Source organism: Aquarana catesbeiana, linkage group LG11 (genome assembly GCF_042186555.1).
Source record: "Aquarana catesbeiana isolate 2022-GZ linkage group LG11, ASM4218655v1, whole genome shotgun sequence".
NCBI classification, from domain to species: domain Eukaryota; kingdom Metazoa; phylum Chordata; class Amphibia; order Anura; family Ranidae; genus Aquarana; species Aquarana catesbeiana.
In genome coordinates this window covers 50,047,487-50,065,177 of record NC_133334.1, presented here as the reverse complement: position 1 = coordinate 50,065,177, position 17,691 = coordinate 50,047,487, and the positions used below count along the sequence as shown (strand labels likewise).

The window sequence follows — 17,691 nt, the reverse complement described above, 5'->3', positions numbered from 1 at the left end:
GCAGAGTGACAAGAGCTTATGGGTCTGCTGTTTCTCCTTCCACAGTCACTTCAAAAGCTAGAGGAGAGACCAGACCTTTGCACGAAAATGCTGCATTAAGCTTTTTATTTTACCCCGCACTGGAATCAGATCGCATGGGTGTTCACACCCAAGCAATCCAATTCCTGTCCAAATTCACAATTCACACTGCGATCTGATCGGGGGATCACGCTGGTTCCCGCATCGCAATAGTGTGAACCCAGGCTGAAAATATAATAATAAAAAAAATAAATAAAATATGTGAGACATTTCCCGATCTGTGCAGCCGCAGACCGGGATAAGCAGAAGTTCCATTTTTGGGTGGAATTATGCTTTAGAGTGGTACTAAAAAGCACAAATACTTCTGCTCCAGCAGTCTAATGCCTGCAAGGTCCCTCCCTGGGGGTCCTCTCCCCGGGGTCCTCTCCCCTCCGGGGTCCCTCCCCTCAGTGGTCCTCCCCGGGGGTCCTCTCCCCGGGGTCCTCTCCCCTTCGGGGTCCCTGCCCTCGGTGGTCCTCTCCCCTCCGGGGTCCCTGCCCTCGGTGGTCCTCTCCCCTCCGGGGTCCCTGCCCTCGGTGGTCCTCTCCCCTCCGGGGTCCCTGCCCTCGGTGGTCCTCTCCCCTCCGGGGTCCCTGCCCTCGGTGGTCCTCTCCCCTCCGGGGTCCCTGCCCTCGGTGGTCCTCTCCCCTCCGGGGTCCCTGCCCTCGGTGGTCCTCTCCCCTCCGGGGTCCCTGCCCTCGGTGGTCCTCTCCCCTCGGTGGCCCTCTCCCCTCGGTGGTCCTCTCCCCGGGGTCCTCTCCCCTCCGGGGTCCCTGCCCTCGGGGGTCCCTGCCCTCGGGGGTCCTCTCCCCGGGGTCCCTGCCCTCGGGGGTCCTCTCCCCGGGGTCCTCTCCCCTCGGGGGTCCTCTCCCCGGGGTCCCTGCCCTCGGTGGTCCTCCCCGGGGGTCCTCTCCCCTCGGTGGTCCTCTCCCCTCGGGGGTCCTCTCCCCGGGGTCCTCTCCCCTCGGGGGTCCTCTCCCCGGGGTCCCTGCCCTCGGTGGTCCTCCCCGGGGGTCCTCTCCCCTCGGTGGTCCTCTCCCCGGGGTCCTCTCCCCTCGGTGGTCCTCTCCCCGGGGTCCCTCTCCCCTCGGTGGTCCTTTCCCCGGGGTCCTCTCCCCTCGGTGGTCCTCTCCCCGGGGTCCCTCTCCCCTCGGTGGTCCTTTCCCCGGGGTCCTCTCCCCTCGGTGGTCCTTTCCCCGGGGTCCTCTCCCCTCGGTGGTCCTCTCCCCGGGGTCCTCTCCCCTCCGGGGTCCCTGCCCTCGGGGGTCCTCTCCCCGGGGTCCCTGCCCTCGGGGGTCCTCTCCCCGGGGTCCCTGCCCTCGGGGGTCCTCTCCCCGGGGTCCCTGCCCTCGGGGGTCCTCTCCCCGGGGTCCTCTCCCCTCGGGGGTCCTCTCCCCGGGGTCCCTGCCCTCGGGGGTCCTCTCCCCTCGGGGGTCCTCTCCCCTCGGGGGTCCTCTCCCCGGGGTCCCTGCCCTCGGTGGTCCTCTCCCCGGGGTCCCTCTCCCCTCGGTGGTCCTTTCCCCTCGGTGGTCCTCTCCCCGGGGTCCCTCTCCCCTCGGTGGTCCTTTCCCCTCGGGGGTCCTCTCCCCTGGGTGGTTCTCTCCCCAGCTTCTTTCAGATGCCGGTCTTCTGCCGTCTTGAAAACTGAGCCGCGCATGCACATAGGGGATTGCAAACATGCAGGTAAGTGTATTTTATTGCAGAAGCAGCACTGCATGTCCCCCTCAGCAATAAAAAGCCCGCCTGTTCACAATCTTTAACTTTTTGCATTTCTTTCCGTATTAAACACAGAATTAACCTGCTGCATGCTTTTCTGGAATTAGAGTCTGTCCATTTTAAATGGTCCAAACCCCCAGAATGGTTTATTGAAGTCCCCTGATGGTGTGAAGGATATCAGTAGCTGTCCAGGTCCTATGAATACACACAGGTCTGTCAGTGTATGTGAGGCCTGTATGAGCGATCACCTCACCTCTTCTCATTCCACTCCTCCTTCTCCTCTCTATGGTAATGGAGGCCCGGCCTGGGCCCAGCTCACCCGCACAGCCTCGGCTACTCCACTGCTCTGTACCCAGCTGTCCCTCAGCGAATGTCCCCTTCAGGCCCGGCACTGCTCGGCTCCCCAGGATCACGTCCCCCCAACACACCTCGAGGTCGCCATTATTGTTTGTGTTTTGCTGGCTGATGGAAGGTAAAGCCGGCTGCCGCTTCCCGACCGCACATTCCACACAGGAAAAAAATCAAACATCATTCCAACGGGCTCTAAGTCATAAATACACATACAATCTCACCCTGTGTCCATAGATAGGGAGAGGGGAGATTAATTCCGTCTGTCGTTTAGTCCGAGGGAAGCCGAATCTGCTGGTGTGAATGGTCAGATAGAGAGAGATCACAGATCCCTCCTCCCCGGGCTGTCTGTATAGGAGATGTGTGAGAAACAATGTGAGTATACTGACCACAATATCATCTATATATATAGGAACAGTGTGAGTATACTGACCCCCCATATCATCTATATATATAGGAACAATGTGAGTATACTGACCCCCCATATCATCTATATAGGAACAGTGTGAGTATACTGACCCCAATATCATCTATATATATAGGAACAATGTGAGTATACTGACCCCCCATATCATCTATATAGGAACAGTGTGAGTATACTGACCACAATATCATCTATATATATAGGAACAGTGTGAGTATACTGACCCCCATATCATCTATATATATAGGAACAATGTGAGTATACTGACCCCCATATCATCTATATAGGAACAGTGTGAGTATACTGACCCCCCATATCATTTCTATATAGAGGAACAGTGTGAGTATACTGACCCCCCCCCTCTCCCGCCACCGATAAGTGATCTTCGCCAAAGAGACCACTATTATTGGAAACCGGACCGCCGGCCGAAGAAGAGGATACCGGGGTTTTGGCAGCTAGCTGCTGCCATCACAAAGATATCCTTCTTCAAACTTAGGATGTATATCGGCGTGCGGCGGTCCGGAAGTGGTTAAAGTCAATGGCTTGGAATTTTGGACAGCTATTTTATCTAAGAGCCTTTCACACTGGGGCGGTGCCGGCGGTAAAACAGCGCCACTTTACTGTTGTTTTAACAGCGCTATTCGGCCGCTAGCGGGTGGTTTTAACCACAGGTAGCAGCCGAAAAAGGGTTAAAACGACCATGAAAGCGCAGCGGTGCCCATTCAGATTAATGGGCAGGAGCGGTTTCAGATGCTGCTTGCAGGTGTTTTTCTACCGTCCTGCCATCCGGCTTTCACACTGGAGAGACAGGAGCGGCTCTTTACAGGCGCTATTGCCTGTAAAGTGCCCCAGTGTGAAAGGGGTCTTAGAGAAATTCCCAAAACATGGCCTGTTGGGGGTACTTGAGGGGACAGGGTTGAGAACCACGGAGGTAGGCTGTATAGGGCCCCATGATTTCAAAAAGCAGTCCTGTCTCCTCCGCCCGCCGCCCCCCCCCCCCCCCCCCCATCAATATCTCTCTCCTCCTTTCCCTCCCTCCCTCTCTCTCTGCCCTCCCTCTCTCTCTCCCCCTTTCTCTCCCCTTCTCTCCCCCTCTCTCCCCTCTGTTACTTTCCCTCCCTCTCTCTCTCCCCCCTCTCCTCCTCTTTCTCTCTCTCCCCCCTCTCCTCCTCTTTCTCTCTCTCCCCCCTCTCCTCCTCTTTCTCTCTCTCTCTCCCCCCTCTCCTCCTCTTTCTCTCTCTCTCCCCCCTCTCCTCCTCTTTCTCTCTCTCTCTCCCCCCTCTCCTCCTCTTTCTCTCTCTCTCCCCCCTCTCCTCTTTCTCTCTCTCTCTCCCCCCTCTCCTCCTCTTTCTCTCTCTCTCCCCTCTCTCCTCCTCTTTCTCTCTCTCTCCCCCCTCTCCTTCTCCCCCCCTTTCTCTCTCTCTCCTTTCTCTCCCCCTCTCTTCTTTTCTCTCTCTCCCCCTTTCCCTCTCTCTCCCCTCTCTCTCCCCTCTCCCTCTTTGTCTGCCCTCTCCTCCTCATCTCCTATCTTCTCCTATCCCTCTTTCTCTCCCCTCTACTCCTTTCTCTCTTTCCTCCCCTTCCCTCTCTTCTCTCCCCTCTCTCTCTCCTCCCCCTATATATCTGTATCCCACTCTCCTCTCCCCCCTTCCCTCTCCTCACTCCCTTTCCCTCTCCTCACTCCCTTTCCCTCTCCTTACCCCTCTCCTCACTCCCTTTCCCTCTCCTCTCTCCCTTTCCCTCTCCTCTCTCCCTTTCCCTCTCCTCTCTCCCTTTCCCTCTCCTCTCTCCCTTTCCCTCTCCTCTCTCCCTTTCCCTTTCCCTTTCCCTCTCCTCTCTCCCTTTCCCTCTCCTCTCTCCCTTTCCCTTTCCCTCTCCTCTCTCCCTTTCCCTCTCCTCTCTCCCTTTCCCTCTCCTCTCTCCCTTTCCCTTTCCCTCTCCTCTCTCCCTTTCCCTTTCCCTCTCCTCTCTCCCTTTCCCTTTCCCTCTCCTCTTTCCCTTTCCCTCTCCTCTCTCCCCTTTCCTCTCCCCCTTCCCTATTTTACAATTTATGTAGTTTGCCTAGACAGTATTGTTTTCCTAACAAAGCTGCCCTTACATATATGATGCTTTTTTCTTGGATATGGATTTATTAAAAATAAATACAGTACACTCAGAATCTTCAGTCTGCTTTTGTTCTTTTTTTTTCCAGCAATTCCTGATGCGATGTGTCAGACTACTTTGAGAAAATTGGTTTTAGCGTTGATGGTCCATTTGTAGTTTTAAACATGGCCATTGCCATTACTATCCTGGACTGTGACCTGCTGCTATATGGTCGAGGACACCGCACACTTGACCGATTTCGGCTGGATGATGTCACGGATGAATACTTGCTTTCTACTTATGGTTTCCCGCGTCCTTTTATCGACTACCTGGTTGAGCTTTTGGGTGGAAGCCTGTCCAGACCAACACAACGCTCCAGAGCGATCAGCCCAGAGACCCAGATTATGGCCGCTCTTGGGTTTTACACCTCAGGATCATTTCAGACACGCATGGGAGACACTATAGGGATCAGCCAAGCTTCTATGAGTCGCTGCGTCACCAACGTAACTGAAGCACTGGTGGAAAGAGCCTCGCAGTTTATAAGTTTCCCTCATGAGGAGGCTTCAGTGCAGAAGCTAAAGGATGACTTCTATAATTTGGCTGGGGTTCCTGGGGTTCTGGGAGTTGTAGATTGTATGCATGTAACAATCAAAGCCCCTAATGCAGAGGACCTGTCATATGTAAACAGGAGGGGTTTGCATTCTTTGAACTGTCTTCTAGTCTGTGATGCTCAAGGGGTTCTACTGTGGGCTGATACCCAACGGCCAGGCAGCACACAGGACAATGTTGTCCTTCATCAATCTGAGCTCTCCTGTTTATTTGAGACAAAAATGCACAAGGAGGGCTGGATGCTGGGTAAGTCAAATTCAGAAGATCTAGGAGAACCTAATATTTTGTTATATGGGTGAGATTCCAAAAAGGGAATGTTACATACCTGCGTGCCTTGAAAATTCAATAGTTGTTACCTGTATACGCCAAGAAGTAGATGTTTCTTACATATGTGTTTCTGTCCAATGCTGCTCTGTTGAGGGATTATTCATTGTTGGTTTTAGAATCAGCACTGTTATGCAGACCATACATGAATTTTTTTCTTTTTCGGGTCAGACAAAAAAAAAACAAAACACTTGATTCCTCTATCCACACACTTGTTGCGAATGGTTAATCCTCCCTGCTGAGGTATTGTATTCTGACAGTGGGGAGACTTACCCGCCGTCAGACTACATTGATCAGCACTGCCGGCTATAGCTGGTGGTGCTGATCGAGCAGGGAAAATCCAATAGGCTTGGTACAACCAATCGCCTTCTGTAAAACCACCCTGCCCATACATGGATCAAAATTTGGCTGGTCCCTGCTGAATAGTCCAAATTTCAATCCATGTATAGCCAGCTTTACTCTTCCTTGCATAACTATAGATACTGGTTTTAGTCTTGAAAACAGTCTCTGTGTCCCAGTTATGCCCTTCTGTGCCCAGGCTGTATATGGCCCATGAACTTTGCTATGATGAGTTTTAATCAGACCTTCATACTAATGCCGCGTACACACGATCGGACTTTACGGCATACTTGGTCCGGTGTACTGGATTGCGTCGGACAATTCGATCGTGTGTGGGCTCCAGCGGACTTTTTTTTTTCTCAAAAGTTTGACGGACTTAGATTTGAAACGTTTCAAATCTGTCCGACGGACTCGAGTCCGGTCGAAAAGTCCGCTCGTCTGTATGCTAGTCCGACGGACAAAAACCAACGCTAGGGCAGCTACTGGCTATGAACTTCCTTGTTGTAGTCCGGTCGTACGTCATCACGTACGAATCCGTCAGACTTTGGTTGATTGTGTGTAGGCAAGTCCGTTCATTTGGAAAGTCCGTCGAAAAGTACGCCGGACAAAGTCTGCCGTAAAGTCCGCTCGTGTGTACGCGGCATAAAATTTAACTTTGCTCCTCTGAAATCTCCCACCCCCCCTACCCTGTCAACATGAAATTCATGTCTTTTTTTGGGGGGGAGGGGGGGGGGGGCAGTCACTTTTTAATTATCCATATTCTGACCCACCCCTCCATCACCTAGGTGAGAATGCTGTGCTCTGCTTTTTCTGTCTCCTAAAATATGTGCATCATCTGAGGCTGGCTGCTTGAACCCAGAAGAGACAGCCAGCTTAAAAAGACATCAGGGAATAAGATAGCCGCTAGGGAAATGGGTACATGGCTCTGTTTGCTGGGTGGGTGAGTATGTGAATTGAGGACAATCCAGCATTAGCTAAGAAGGAATTAAAAAAAATATATAAAAGGGGGGTGGGTGAAGTTCCTTTTTACAGGGCAGACTTATAGCAGCGGGAGCCATTGGCTCCTGCTGCTGTCAATCAAATTCTATGTCTGCGTCTATAGACGCAGTCAGTGCTGCTCGGAATCAAAGCCAAAGAGGAGGAGCTAGGAGCGCTGGCGGGGGGACCCCAGAGGATTGAGGCTGCTCCGTACAAAACCATTGTCCAAAGCAGGTAAGTATGACATGTTTATTATTAAAAAAAAAAAGTTTACAATCACTTTAAGATGATATAATTGTGCAAACAGTCACTGTGATTGGATGGTGAGACAAATGGCTAACTCCAGGTTGAGCAGAAGGTTCACCCCCCGACCTGGATAACCAGCAGCAGCAGGAGGAGGGAGCGGTAAGTCTTTGGGGACTGCTTTGAAAAGGAGGTGAGTATTGCTGATTTTTTTGCCGGGTTAACTATTTTTTATTTTAAAATTAAGTTGGAGTTTAAAATGGAACTTAAATCAAAACTTTTTGTTTTGCATAAAGCTAAAAGGGCTTTTTATTTCTATCCCTTTTCCCCCTTGTGGATGATTTGCTGTGCCAGTGATGATGGTCACAGAAACAGAAAGCAAGGGGGGAACTATCCAAAAGGAACACAGATAAGGGTTGATTTACTAAGGTTAAAGAAAATGTGCACTGTGCAAAGTGCAGTTGCTCCAGAGCTTAGTAAATGAGCAGAAGCTCTTCTGACATTCATCATCCAATCATGTGCAAGCAAAAATGCTGTTTTTTTTTTTTTTTAATTTTCCTTGCATGTGATTGGGTGTTCTTTGCAAAGTGAAGCCTTACCTCATTTACTAAGCTCTGGAGCAACTCTTACACTCTTGCAGAGTGTAACTGCACTTTGTAAAGTGCACAGTCAATTTGCTTTTAGTAAATCAACCCCATAGTCTTGAAACAGTTTTAGTAGAGTGGGAAAAGGACAGAACCTGTGCCAAGTTTTTATTATTGCAGTCTGCATGCATCCAGAGCAGTGTCAAGGATACAAGGGTCTAATCCTATCCCAATCTATGCAGGTAAACAATGTTTACAATTTAAATACTCCACTAATAAAAGTTTTTTTTATATACTTGTTCACCGTTATGTTCTTTATCTTTTTTTTAACAGCGGATAGCGCTTTTCTTCTGCGGCCCTGGCTGATGACCCCAGTGCAGATTCCTGAGAGTCCCCAAGAATACCGTTACAATATGGCCCATACGGCTACTCACAGTGTCATGGAGCGCACCCAGCGAGCTCTGCGGCACCGCTTTCGTTGTCTGGATGGCTCTCGGGCTACACTACAATATTCTTCTGAAAAATCATCTCAGATTGTTTTGGCCTGTTGCATATTACACAACATTGCACTACAGCATGGCCTGGACATCTGGTGTGAGGCCGGATGTACTGCTCTGGAGGCCGAAGAGGACTGTAACATTATGGAAACGGTGGAGACTGAAGCTTATCGCATGAGGCAGGAACTTGTCCTCACACATTTCAGCTAACTCCAATCTCGAATCACATATATAAATGACGTTTTGTAATAAATTACCATTTAAGTGCTGTTAAAATACAACTTTCAGTCTGTGGCCAGCTTGGAATTAAAAAAAAAAAAAAAAAAAGCCAAAATATTTGAATTTTGATTTTTTTCAATTATGGCAACAGTACACTGTTTGCAATACTTCATCAAACTATACCTGGCATACTGATTTTCCCAGAAGTAAGTTCAGAGTCTGAGGTCAAATTCCAGGCATCACCAGCAATCTCCTGCACTAAATCAATTTCATCAGTTTGATACATGCAGACATCCTGCACACTCAAAGGGAAGCAGAGTTGGGAAAGTTTTCCTATCATACTATTATACTGGAACTGATCAGGTGATTGTAGTAGGCAGGCCCTGCCACTCAGAAATTTGCTTTCAGCAAGTGCACTGGAACGGCACCCTAAGGCTTCTTTCACACAAGAGTTCCATTCGTCTCTTTTTCATCCATCCGTTGACTGATGAAAAACAGACATTAGTGCATCTCTATGGAAAAAACAGATGATTATCCATTTACATCCGCTTCCATCAACATCCGTTTTTTTTGGAACAGATCAAAGCCCTATTTTTCTTCAGTTTAAAAAACAGAATGGAAGAAAAACAGGTGTAAACGGACAAACGGCCTGTTTTGCACCTGTTTTTCCATTGGTAGTGGATGTAAAAAAGCTGATGTAAAACTAATAAGAACCTGATGAGAAACTGATCTGAACGGATTGGATCAGATGGAAACAGACAGATGGTCCGTTTCCATTCGATCCCCCCTATAGAGGAAAGTGGACTGTCTGCTATGCCCAGCGGACACGGACATGGACCTGTAATCCTCCTGCTCAGTGGGGATCAGCGGAGTGATCCCCTCGCTGAGCAAGCGGATTCCATTAGACGGAGGCGACCGTGTGAAAGTGGCCTAAAGTGTATATCCAGACAAAACCTTGTTTTGAGTTTTGGATACAGTGACAAAGTTAGACTCTGCCAATTTCTTTTTTTTTTTTTATAGCTGTGTATTTCCCCACTGGGGAGATTCACCCCTCTATTTGTCCTGGTGATCAAAACACAAAGGGGATTCCAAAATGGGGTTCACTTCATTCTCACCATGTCTGTTGAAGTGCATTGATCAGCCCTTAGGCACAATCATTGGGGGATTTTCTTTGCATTTGACAGGTTACATTTGGGTATAGTGGAAGCATTGCTGGAAGCTTGTCAAACGTGTTCCAGTCTTATTGTCCAATTTTTGAATAATCTCCCTGATAATGTACCTGTAATGAAGGATAACCGAAGGTCCTGCTGGCTGATAATTAGTGTAACAATCCTTTTCTCTGTAATGCCAAATACTAGGGTTGTCCCGATACCACTTTTTTAAGACCAAGTAAAAGTACCGATACTTTATTAATTTATTGTCGGCCATAATTGGCACTAGGGTTGCACCGATACCACTTTAAGACCGAGTACAAGTACTGATACTTTTTTCAAGTACTCACCGATTACCGATACTATTTTTAATGTCATGTGACAGTGGCACTGTTATGCAGCACTGATGACGCATGGACTGTGTCAGTAGTTTTTTATTTTATTTTTTTACTAATTTCTTTTTTATGATTTATTTTTTTAAATTATTTTTTACAATTTTTTTATTTTTATTTTTTTGTATTTTTTAACAATGCTTTCTTTTTATTTATTTTTTTGGGGGAGGGGGGGGAGTGGTCGGTGTAAGTGTGTTTTTATTTTATTTTTTATTATTTTTACAATTTAACCTTTCAAATATTTATTACAGTTCTTTTTTTTTTATCAGCCCTGTTGGGGGGCTTTGGTGAGATATCAAGGGTCGGTATTAACAGATCCCTGACATCTCCCCTTTGAAACAGGGAAAGGGACTGAGGATAGAGATTCCCCAGTTCCTTTCTCTGCAGCCTCAGCTGCACTAAAGATGAATGGACAGGAGGCAGAGGCTCCTCTCCATTCCTAAACTGAAGAACAGTTTATGATGCTCAGTTATGAATGGACAGAGTCACTGACCATACAGATTTACCGGCTCCTTCCTCTGCTCTCTATCCTGACAGATCCAGGACAAATGGGGCGGAAGAGCACGGAGGGGGACAGGAGCATGGGGGGGGGGGGGGCAGGAGCACGGAGGGGGACAATAGCATGGAAGAGGGGAAGTACCATGGAGGGGGGGTGGAGCACAGGGGGGGACCGGAGAAGGACACAGTGGGGGCCTGGAGAAGGATACAGGGGCAGTCAGGGATGATCAGTGCAGTGATGGGGGGAGTTACAAGCACTGATTCCCCTGTATAGATTTCAATAAAGCAACTGAAAGCTGCGGGGGAAGGGAGAGGAGAAGAAGCGGCTGTTAGCTGCTATATTGAAATCTATACAGGGAGATCGGTGCTTGTAACTCCCCCCTAGCGCCGCACCAATGACCCCTGACTGCCCAAGTATCGGATCAAGCATCAGAGCATTTGTGCGAGTACAAGTACTTGCGCAAATGCTCTGTAACGATACCAATACTAGTATCGGGGCAACCCTACCGAATACTCCCCACAGTGGTGATCTTCTGTTTCTGAGAAGATTGAGACATTTGTCCTTCCCTTTCTGTCCTTTTATCAGTTCATGAATCTCCTATTATTATTTTTCCACAATAGGAGGTGTTCTGTGAATGGAGAAGGGGTGGATGAATGACAGGACAGCTTTCCTCCATTCACAGAATGCCTCGCACTCTGGAAAAAACATACTACGCGTTTATGAATGGCCAAGGAGACAGAAAGGGAAGGGCGGGTGGCACAATTCTTTGCAGACCCAGGAAGATCGCAGCTGTGGGGAGTGTCCAGCATCACTTACAGGAGGATTATTACACTAACCAGCAGGATCTGGGATACGCTTCATGACAAGTACATTATTAGACAGGAGCTGTATGCTGTAAAACATTATTTTTATACTCAATTTCAGCTTTAAATATATAAAGGGTGTGAATGTGGTTCAGGAGTGAAGTATTTTCAATATGAAGCTAAGGAATTGCTCACACCAGGTACATTGGGACTGAAAAAATTTGTTCCCTGTGAGGGCAGTTCACACGACTGCATTGTAGTGGGGTGCACGGTGTACTTCATACCAGCATGGTATGATACATTGGTAGGTGTTGTTCTTCTGCACGTCAAATGCAGATCAGCAAAAATCAAAGACTTTAATATGGCAGAAACTTCAGAGGCTGCGTTTTACCTTGTGAGTGGGACTATGATTGGGTAGGTTTTGGCAACAAACTGTACAAGTAGTCCTGTCCTTCTCAGATAGGACAACCACACCCCTGTTGTTGAGTTGAACTCTCCACTATCTTGTGCCATTCTCCTGGCCTGAGGCCCACTTACGACATCCTTGGCCTGAGGCCTTAATATTTCAGAATAAAGGAATGTCCATACATACACTATATTACCAAAAGTATTGGGACGCCTGCCTTTACACGCACGTGAACTTTAATGGCATCCCAATCTTAGTCCGTAGGGTTCAATATTGAGTTGGTCCACCCTTTGTAGCTATAACAGCTTCAACTCTTCTGAGAAGGCTGTCCACGAGGTTTAGGAGTGTGTCTATGGGAATGTTTGACCATTCTTCCAGAAGCGCATTTGTCAGGTCAGGCATTGATGTGGACGACAAGGTCTGGCTTGCAGTCTCATCTTTAATTTATCCCAAAGGTGTTCTATCGGGTTGAGGTCAGGACTCTGTGCAGGCCAGTCAAGTTCCTCCACCCCAAACTCGCTCATCCAAGTCTTTATGAACCTTGCTTTGTGCACTGGTGTGCAGTCATGTTAGAACAGGAAGGGGCCATCTACAAACTGTTCCCACAAAGTTGGGAGCATGAAATTGTCCAAAATGTCTTGGTATGCTGACACCTTAAGAGTTCCCTTCAGTAGAACTGAGGGGCCAAGCCCAACCCCTGAAAAACAACCCCACACCATAATCCCCCCTCCACCAAATGATTTAGTCCATAAGCCAGGACTTCTCGTACACATCAGTGCCTGACCTCACAAATGCACTTCTGGAAGAATGGTCAAACATTCCCATAGACACACTCCTAAACCTTGTGGACAACCTTCCCAGAAGAGTTGAAGCTGTTATAGCTGCAAAGGGTGGGCCAACTCAATATTGAACCCAAGGACTAAGACTGGGATGCCATTAAAGTTCATGTGCGTATAAAGGCAGGCGTCCCAATACTTTTGGTAATATAGTGTAAATGCACTTTCCACACTTTGCTGTTACTTTTCCATGACATAGCACACTGACATACTAGCAGAGATCTTGGCGTGGAACACCACATGCAGGGTTAGATATTCTGTACTTGTAATTTCAGTGCAGAGTACAAGTAGCTACACCTCCATTCCTTTCCTTGGGAGCACCACAGAGAACGACTTCCCCATATGTTCCCCAAGCCCACAGCATTTAGCTTCCATCACCCAGTCGCAGGACCCGCAGCTGAGGATCAGGGGGATCAAAGTGCTCTCATTAGTATACCAGTCTCTTCCCAATGCCCCTTCCATAGTGCTACCAAGCCTGGGCATACTGCCAGATGGCACACTCATTTCCAGGCTTCCACCAATAAAGCGTTTGTTACCCTAACACTTTATTTATATTCCTGATATGTGCCTACTGTGCCATGTACTTGTATGAGAAAGTCTCCTGTTCTCTTTTTATTGTTTCCTTTGTATGAAATCCCTGGTGTTCCTGCCAGTCCCCCTGCTTTCCTATTAAAAACTGACCACACTGAGCAGGAGAGCACAGCGTGTTCAGTTCTCTAGCTATTGTGGCAAATCAGTGTGCTCTCCTCTAACGATCAGACTTGTCCTGACGCCTCCCCTGTACAGCCATTCAATTAGTGAAGGGAAGTCCGGATCTGTTTTGTGAATCGGTTCGTTTGCTGAGTCTGCTGACAAGCAAGTGAACTGAAGCTCCGGATCTGACTCAACCTTAATAAAAGATCTGAATTAGAAGACTGATTCAAAGAAGGTTGGCAGATCCTTGTTAAGTAAAAAAAAAATTAAAAAAGAGACAAATAAAAAAATATAACCATCCCCACCGACCCCAATATCTGCATGTGAATAAACGTGCGTAGGGCATGCATGTGTACATAACCGACGATTGCTTCACACGTTAGGTGTCTCAACAAATGTCAGAGTGAGAGCTGACTCCAAAAATATATTTCATGGTTAATTCTAAACTGATGTCCTGTACAGGCTTTTAAATTGTCACCTATGGAGTATTTAACCCTTTCCTTCCTTTTTGATCATCTTTGATCAGAGTTATGATCAACCGGGTCATAGGGTTCTGTGTTATAACTATTACAAAGTGTCCCATAATGGTTTCTTTACTCTCTAATTTAACCGGTTCAATACCAGGCATTTTCACCCCCTTTCCTTCCCAGACCAATTTTTAGTTTTTAGCGCTGTCGCACTTTAAACGACAATTGAGCGGTCGTGCGACGTTGTACCCAAACAAAATTGACGTCCTTTTTTCCCCACAAATAGAGCTTTCTTTTGGTGGTATTTGATGGCCTCTGCGGGTTTTTATTTTTTGCGCTATAAACAAAAGAAGAGCGACAATTTTGAAAAAAACACAATATTTTTTACTTTTTGCTATAATAAATATCCCAATTTAAAAAAAAAAAAAAAATGTTTTTCCTCAGTTTCGGCCAATACGTATTCTTCTACATATTTTTGGTAAAAAAAATTCGCAATAAGCATATATTGATTGGTTTGCGCAAAAGTTATAGCGTCTACAAAATACGGGATAGATTTATGGCATTTTTTAAAAAAAAAAATATTTTTTTTTTTTTTTTTTTACTAGTAATAGCGGCGATCGCGAATTTTTTTCGTGACTGCGACATTATGGCGGACACATCGGACACTTTTGACACATTTTTGGGACCATTCACATTTATGCAGCGATCAGTGCTATAAAATTGCATTGATTACTGTATAAATGTGACAGGCAGGGAAGGGGTTAACCACTAGGGGGAGACGAGGGGTTAAATGTTTCCTAGGGGAGTGATTATAACTGTAGGGGGCGGGGACTCACAAGGGGAGGAGACCGATCGGTGTTCCTCTGTACTGGGAACACAGATCGCTCTCCTCAAAACTGACACACACAGATCCACGGTCCGGCCTGGTTAACGGGCAATCGCGGGTGCCCGGCAGACAATGCGACCGCCGGGCACACGCACTGGGTCCCGAGCAACGCGGAGGTGCGCGCGTGCCCCCTAGATGGCCAGGAAGCCCAGGCCGTCATATGACGTCCACCCAGGATGGGAGATCCCATCTGTGGACGTCATTTGACTATGGCCGGGTGGTGAAGTGGTTAAAAAAAAAAAAAAATTTAGGTAGCGCTAGTTCACACCACATGCAGTCCAGTGTGTTTTTTTTTCTGCATCAAAAACGCATGGAAAGTAGGTTATATGGTTTTCAATGGCATAGTTCACACCAGTGCTTGCAGTTCCAGTGCATTCCAGTTACAAAAAAAAAAAAAAAGTAGAACATGCTGCATTTTTTTCTGCACTGGATTGTACTGGAACGCTGTAAAAGCAGAAATGCACCAAAAATGGATTGGAATACACATGTCCTTATTTAAGGTTAAAGTGATTGTAAAGGATTGTTTTTTTTTTGTTTTTTTTTTATGTCATACTTACCTCCACTGTGCAGCTCATTTTGCACAGTGTGGCCCCGATCCTCCTCTTCTGGGGTCCCCCGGCGGCTCTCGCAGCTCCTCCCTGCTTCTGATAACCCCCTAGGAGAAGCGCTCTCCCGAGGGGGTTACCCTGTGAGCGCGCTCCCGAGTCCAACATTTGCGTCCACAGACACGAATGCCGGACTCGGCCCCCCCCCCCCCCCCCCGGCGCCTGCATCATTGGACTTGATTGACAGCAGTGGAAGCCAATGGCTGCGCTGCTATCAATCTATCCAATCAAGAGGCGGGACCCCGTGGAGAGAGGGACAGCGTGTCCCCGCCGAAGAGATGCAGGGGCTTAGGTAAGTAAAAAGGCGGGGCTGGGGGGCCGGTGACTGCCAGGTGTTTTTTCACCTTAATGATGCATTAAGGTGAAAAAACACAAGGTTTTACAACCCCTTTAAGAAAAAAGAGGGGGAAAAAATGCACTGGACTGCATCAAAAACGCGCATGCAGAAAAGGATCTGGAATGCATCCGGACTGGGTTTCTATGGTGTGAACTGGCCCTTACCGCGTTCCAGTGCAGTCCAGTGCATAAAACATGCAGCATGTTCTACTTTTTTTATCTGGAACTGCAAGCACTGGCGTGAACTATGCAATTGAAAGCCATATAACTTACTAGCCATCCGTTTTTTTGATGCAGAAAAAAGACGCACTGGACTGCATGTGGTGTGAACTGGTCCTCAGGCTGTCAGTACCTTATCACTGCTGCTACCTGATCATTGATTTAGGCCCCTTTCACACTGGGGCGGTGGGTGCATCGACAGTAAAGCGCTGCTATTTTTAGCGGCGCTTTACTGTCAATTTCGCACCGCTATTCGGCTGCTAGCTGGGCGCTTTTACCCCCGCTAGAGGCCGAGAAAGGGTTAAAACGACCCACAAAGCATTTTTTTTTCAAAACGAAAAATATATATTTTTTTCAAAATGAATTTTTTTTTTTTAAATCGAGGAAATTTTTTTTACATTTTTTTTGAAAACGTAAACATTTTTTTTTCAAATGAATTAGCAATCATCCATAGCAACCGTTTATGGCAACCAGTCCATAGCAACTAGTCCATAGCAACCACCCATAGAAACCAATCCATAGCAACCGTCCATAGCAACCAATCCATAGCAACCCGTCCATAGCAAACGTCCATAGGAACCAGTCCATAGCAAACCGTCCATAGCAACCATCTATAGCAACCAGTCCATAGCAATCATCCATAGCAACCAGTCCATAGCAACCGTCCATAGCAACCATCCATAGCAACCGTCCATAGCAACCAGTCCATAGCAACCATCCATAGCAACCATCTATAGCCACCGTCCATAGCAACCGTCCAAAGCAACCAGTCCATAGTTACCATCCATAACAATCAGTCCATAGCAACCATTTTAAAAACGAGGGAAACAATTTTTTTTTCAAAACAAAAGTTTTTTTTTTCAAAACAATTTTCAAAATTTACATTTTTTTTGAAAACGTAAACAATATTTTTTTAAAAATGAATTAGCAACCATCCATAGCAACCATCCATAGCAACCAATTTATAGCAACCAGTCCATAGCAACCGTCCATAGCAACCAGTCCATAGTTATCATCCATAACAATCAGTCCATAGCAACCATCCATAGCAACCGTCTATAGCAACCAGACCAAAGCAACTAGTCCATAGCAACTGTCCATAGCAACCATCCATAGCAATCATTTCATAGCAACCATACATAGCAACCGTCCATAGCAACCAACCATAGCAACCAGTCCATAGCAATCATCCATAGCAACCTGTCCATAGCATTGTTCATAGCAACCATTCATAGAAACTAGTCCATAGCAACCTGTCCATAGCAACTAGTTCATAGCAAACCATCCATAGCAATCGTCCATAGCAACCAGTCCATAGCAACCGTCCATAGCAACCACTCCATAGCAACCAGTCCATAGCAATTGTCCATAGCAACCATCCATAGCAACCAGTCCATAGCAACCATCCTTAGCAACCAGTCCATAGCAACCGTCCATAGCAACCAGTCCATAGCAACCATCCATAGCAATCGTCCATAGCAACCAGTCCATAGCATTTGTCCATAGCAACCAGCCCATAGTTTTTTTGAAAACGTAAACAATATCTTTTTAAGTGAATTAGCAACCATCCATAGCAAACGTCTATAGCAACCAATTTATAGCAACCAGTCCATAGCAACCGTCCATAGCAACCAATCCATAGCAACCAGTCCATAGCAACCAATACATAGCAACCGTTCATAGCAACCAGTCCATAGTTATCATCCATAACAATCAGTCCATAGCAACCATCCATAGCAACCGTCCATAGCAACCAGTCCATAGCAACCGACCATAGCAACCAGTCCATAGCAATCGTTCATAGCAACCAGTCCATAGCAACCATCCATAGCAACTGTCCATAGCAACCAATTTATAGCAACCAAGTCCATAGCAACCTGTCCATAGCAACCGTCCCTAGCAACCAATCCATAGCAACCACCCATAACAACCAATCCATAGCAACCGTCCATAGCAACCGTCTATAGCAACCAGTCCA

General features: G+C 47.2%; 2 protein-coding genes across 7 annotated transcripts in view; one reads left to right on the top strand and one right to left on the bottom strand.

Moving 5' to 3' along the window:
* Positions 1-2,284, bottom strand: part of ATG13 (autophagy related 13) — a 65,604-nt gene extending 63,320 nt beyond the window's left edge. For 3 of the 6 annotated variants that reach the window (XM_073604299.1, XM_073604300.1, XM_073604301.1), the window contains exon 1: positions 2,027-2,283. The gene's annotated coding sequence lies outside the window, so the exon portion shown is untranslated. Of the gene's footprint in view, positions 1-2,026 lie in introns of all 6 variants that reach the window. The other 3 variants (XM_073604298.1, XM_073604302.1, XM_073604303.1) reach the window with 3 other exon arrangements.
* A 61-nt stretch (positions 2,285-2,345) lies between these two features.
* On the top strand, positions 2,346-8,720 carry HARBI1 (harbinger transposase derived 1). The gene is made up of 3 exons (XM_073604304.1): positions 2,346-2,496; positions 4,737-5,482; positions 8,038-8,720. The coding sequence occupies exons 2-3, from the start codon at positions 4,813-4,815 to the stop codon at positions 8,409-8,411; spliced, it is 1,044 nt and encodes a 347-aa protein (XP_073460405.1). The 5' UTR covers positions 2,346-2,496; positions 4,737-4,812; the 3' UTR covers positions 8,412-8,720.
* The last annotated feature ends 8,971 nt before the right edge of the window (positions 8,721-17,691 follow it).

Bases quoted from the DNA above. Each gene is read 5' to 3' on its own strand.
- HARBI1 (XM_073604304.1), top strand. From the start codon at position 4,813: ATGGCCATTGCCATTACTATCCTGGACTGTGACCTGCTGCTATATGGT. The intron at 5,483-8,037 runs GTAAGTCAAATT...TTTTTTTAACAG, and splicing joins CAAGGAGGGCTGGATGCTGG to CGGATAGCGCTTTTCTTCTG.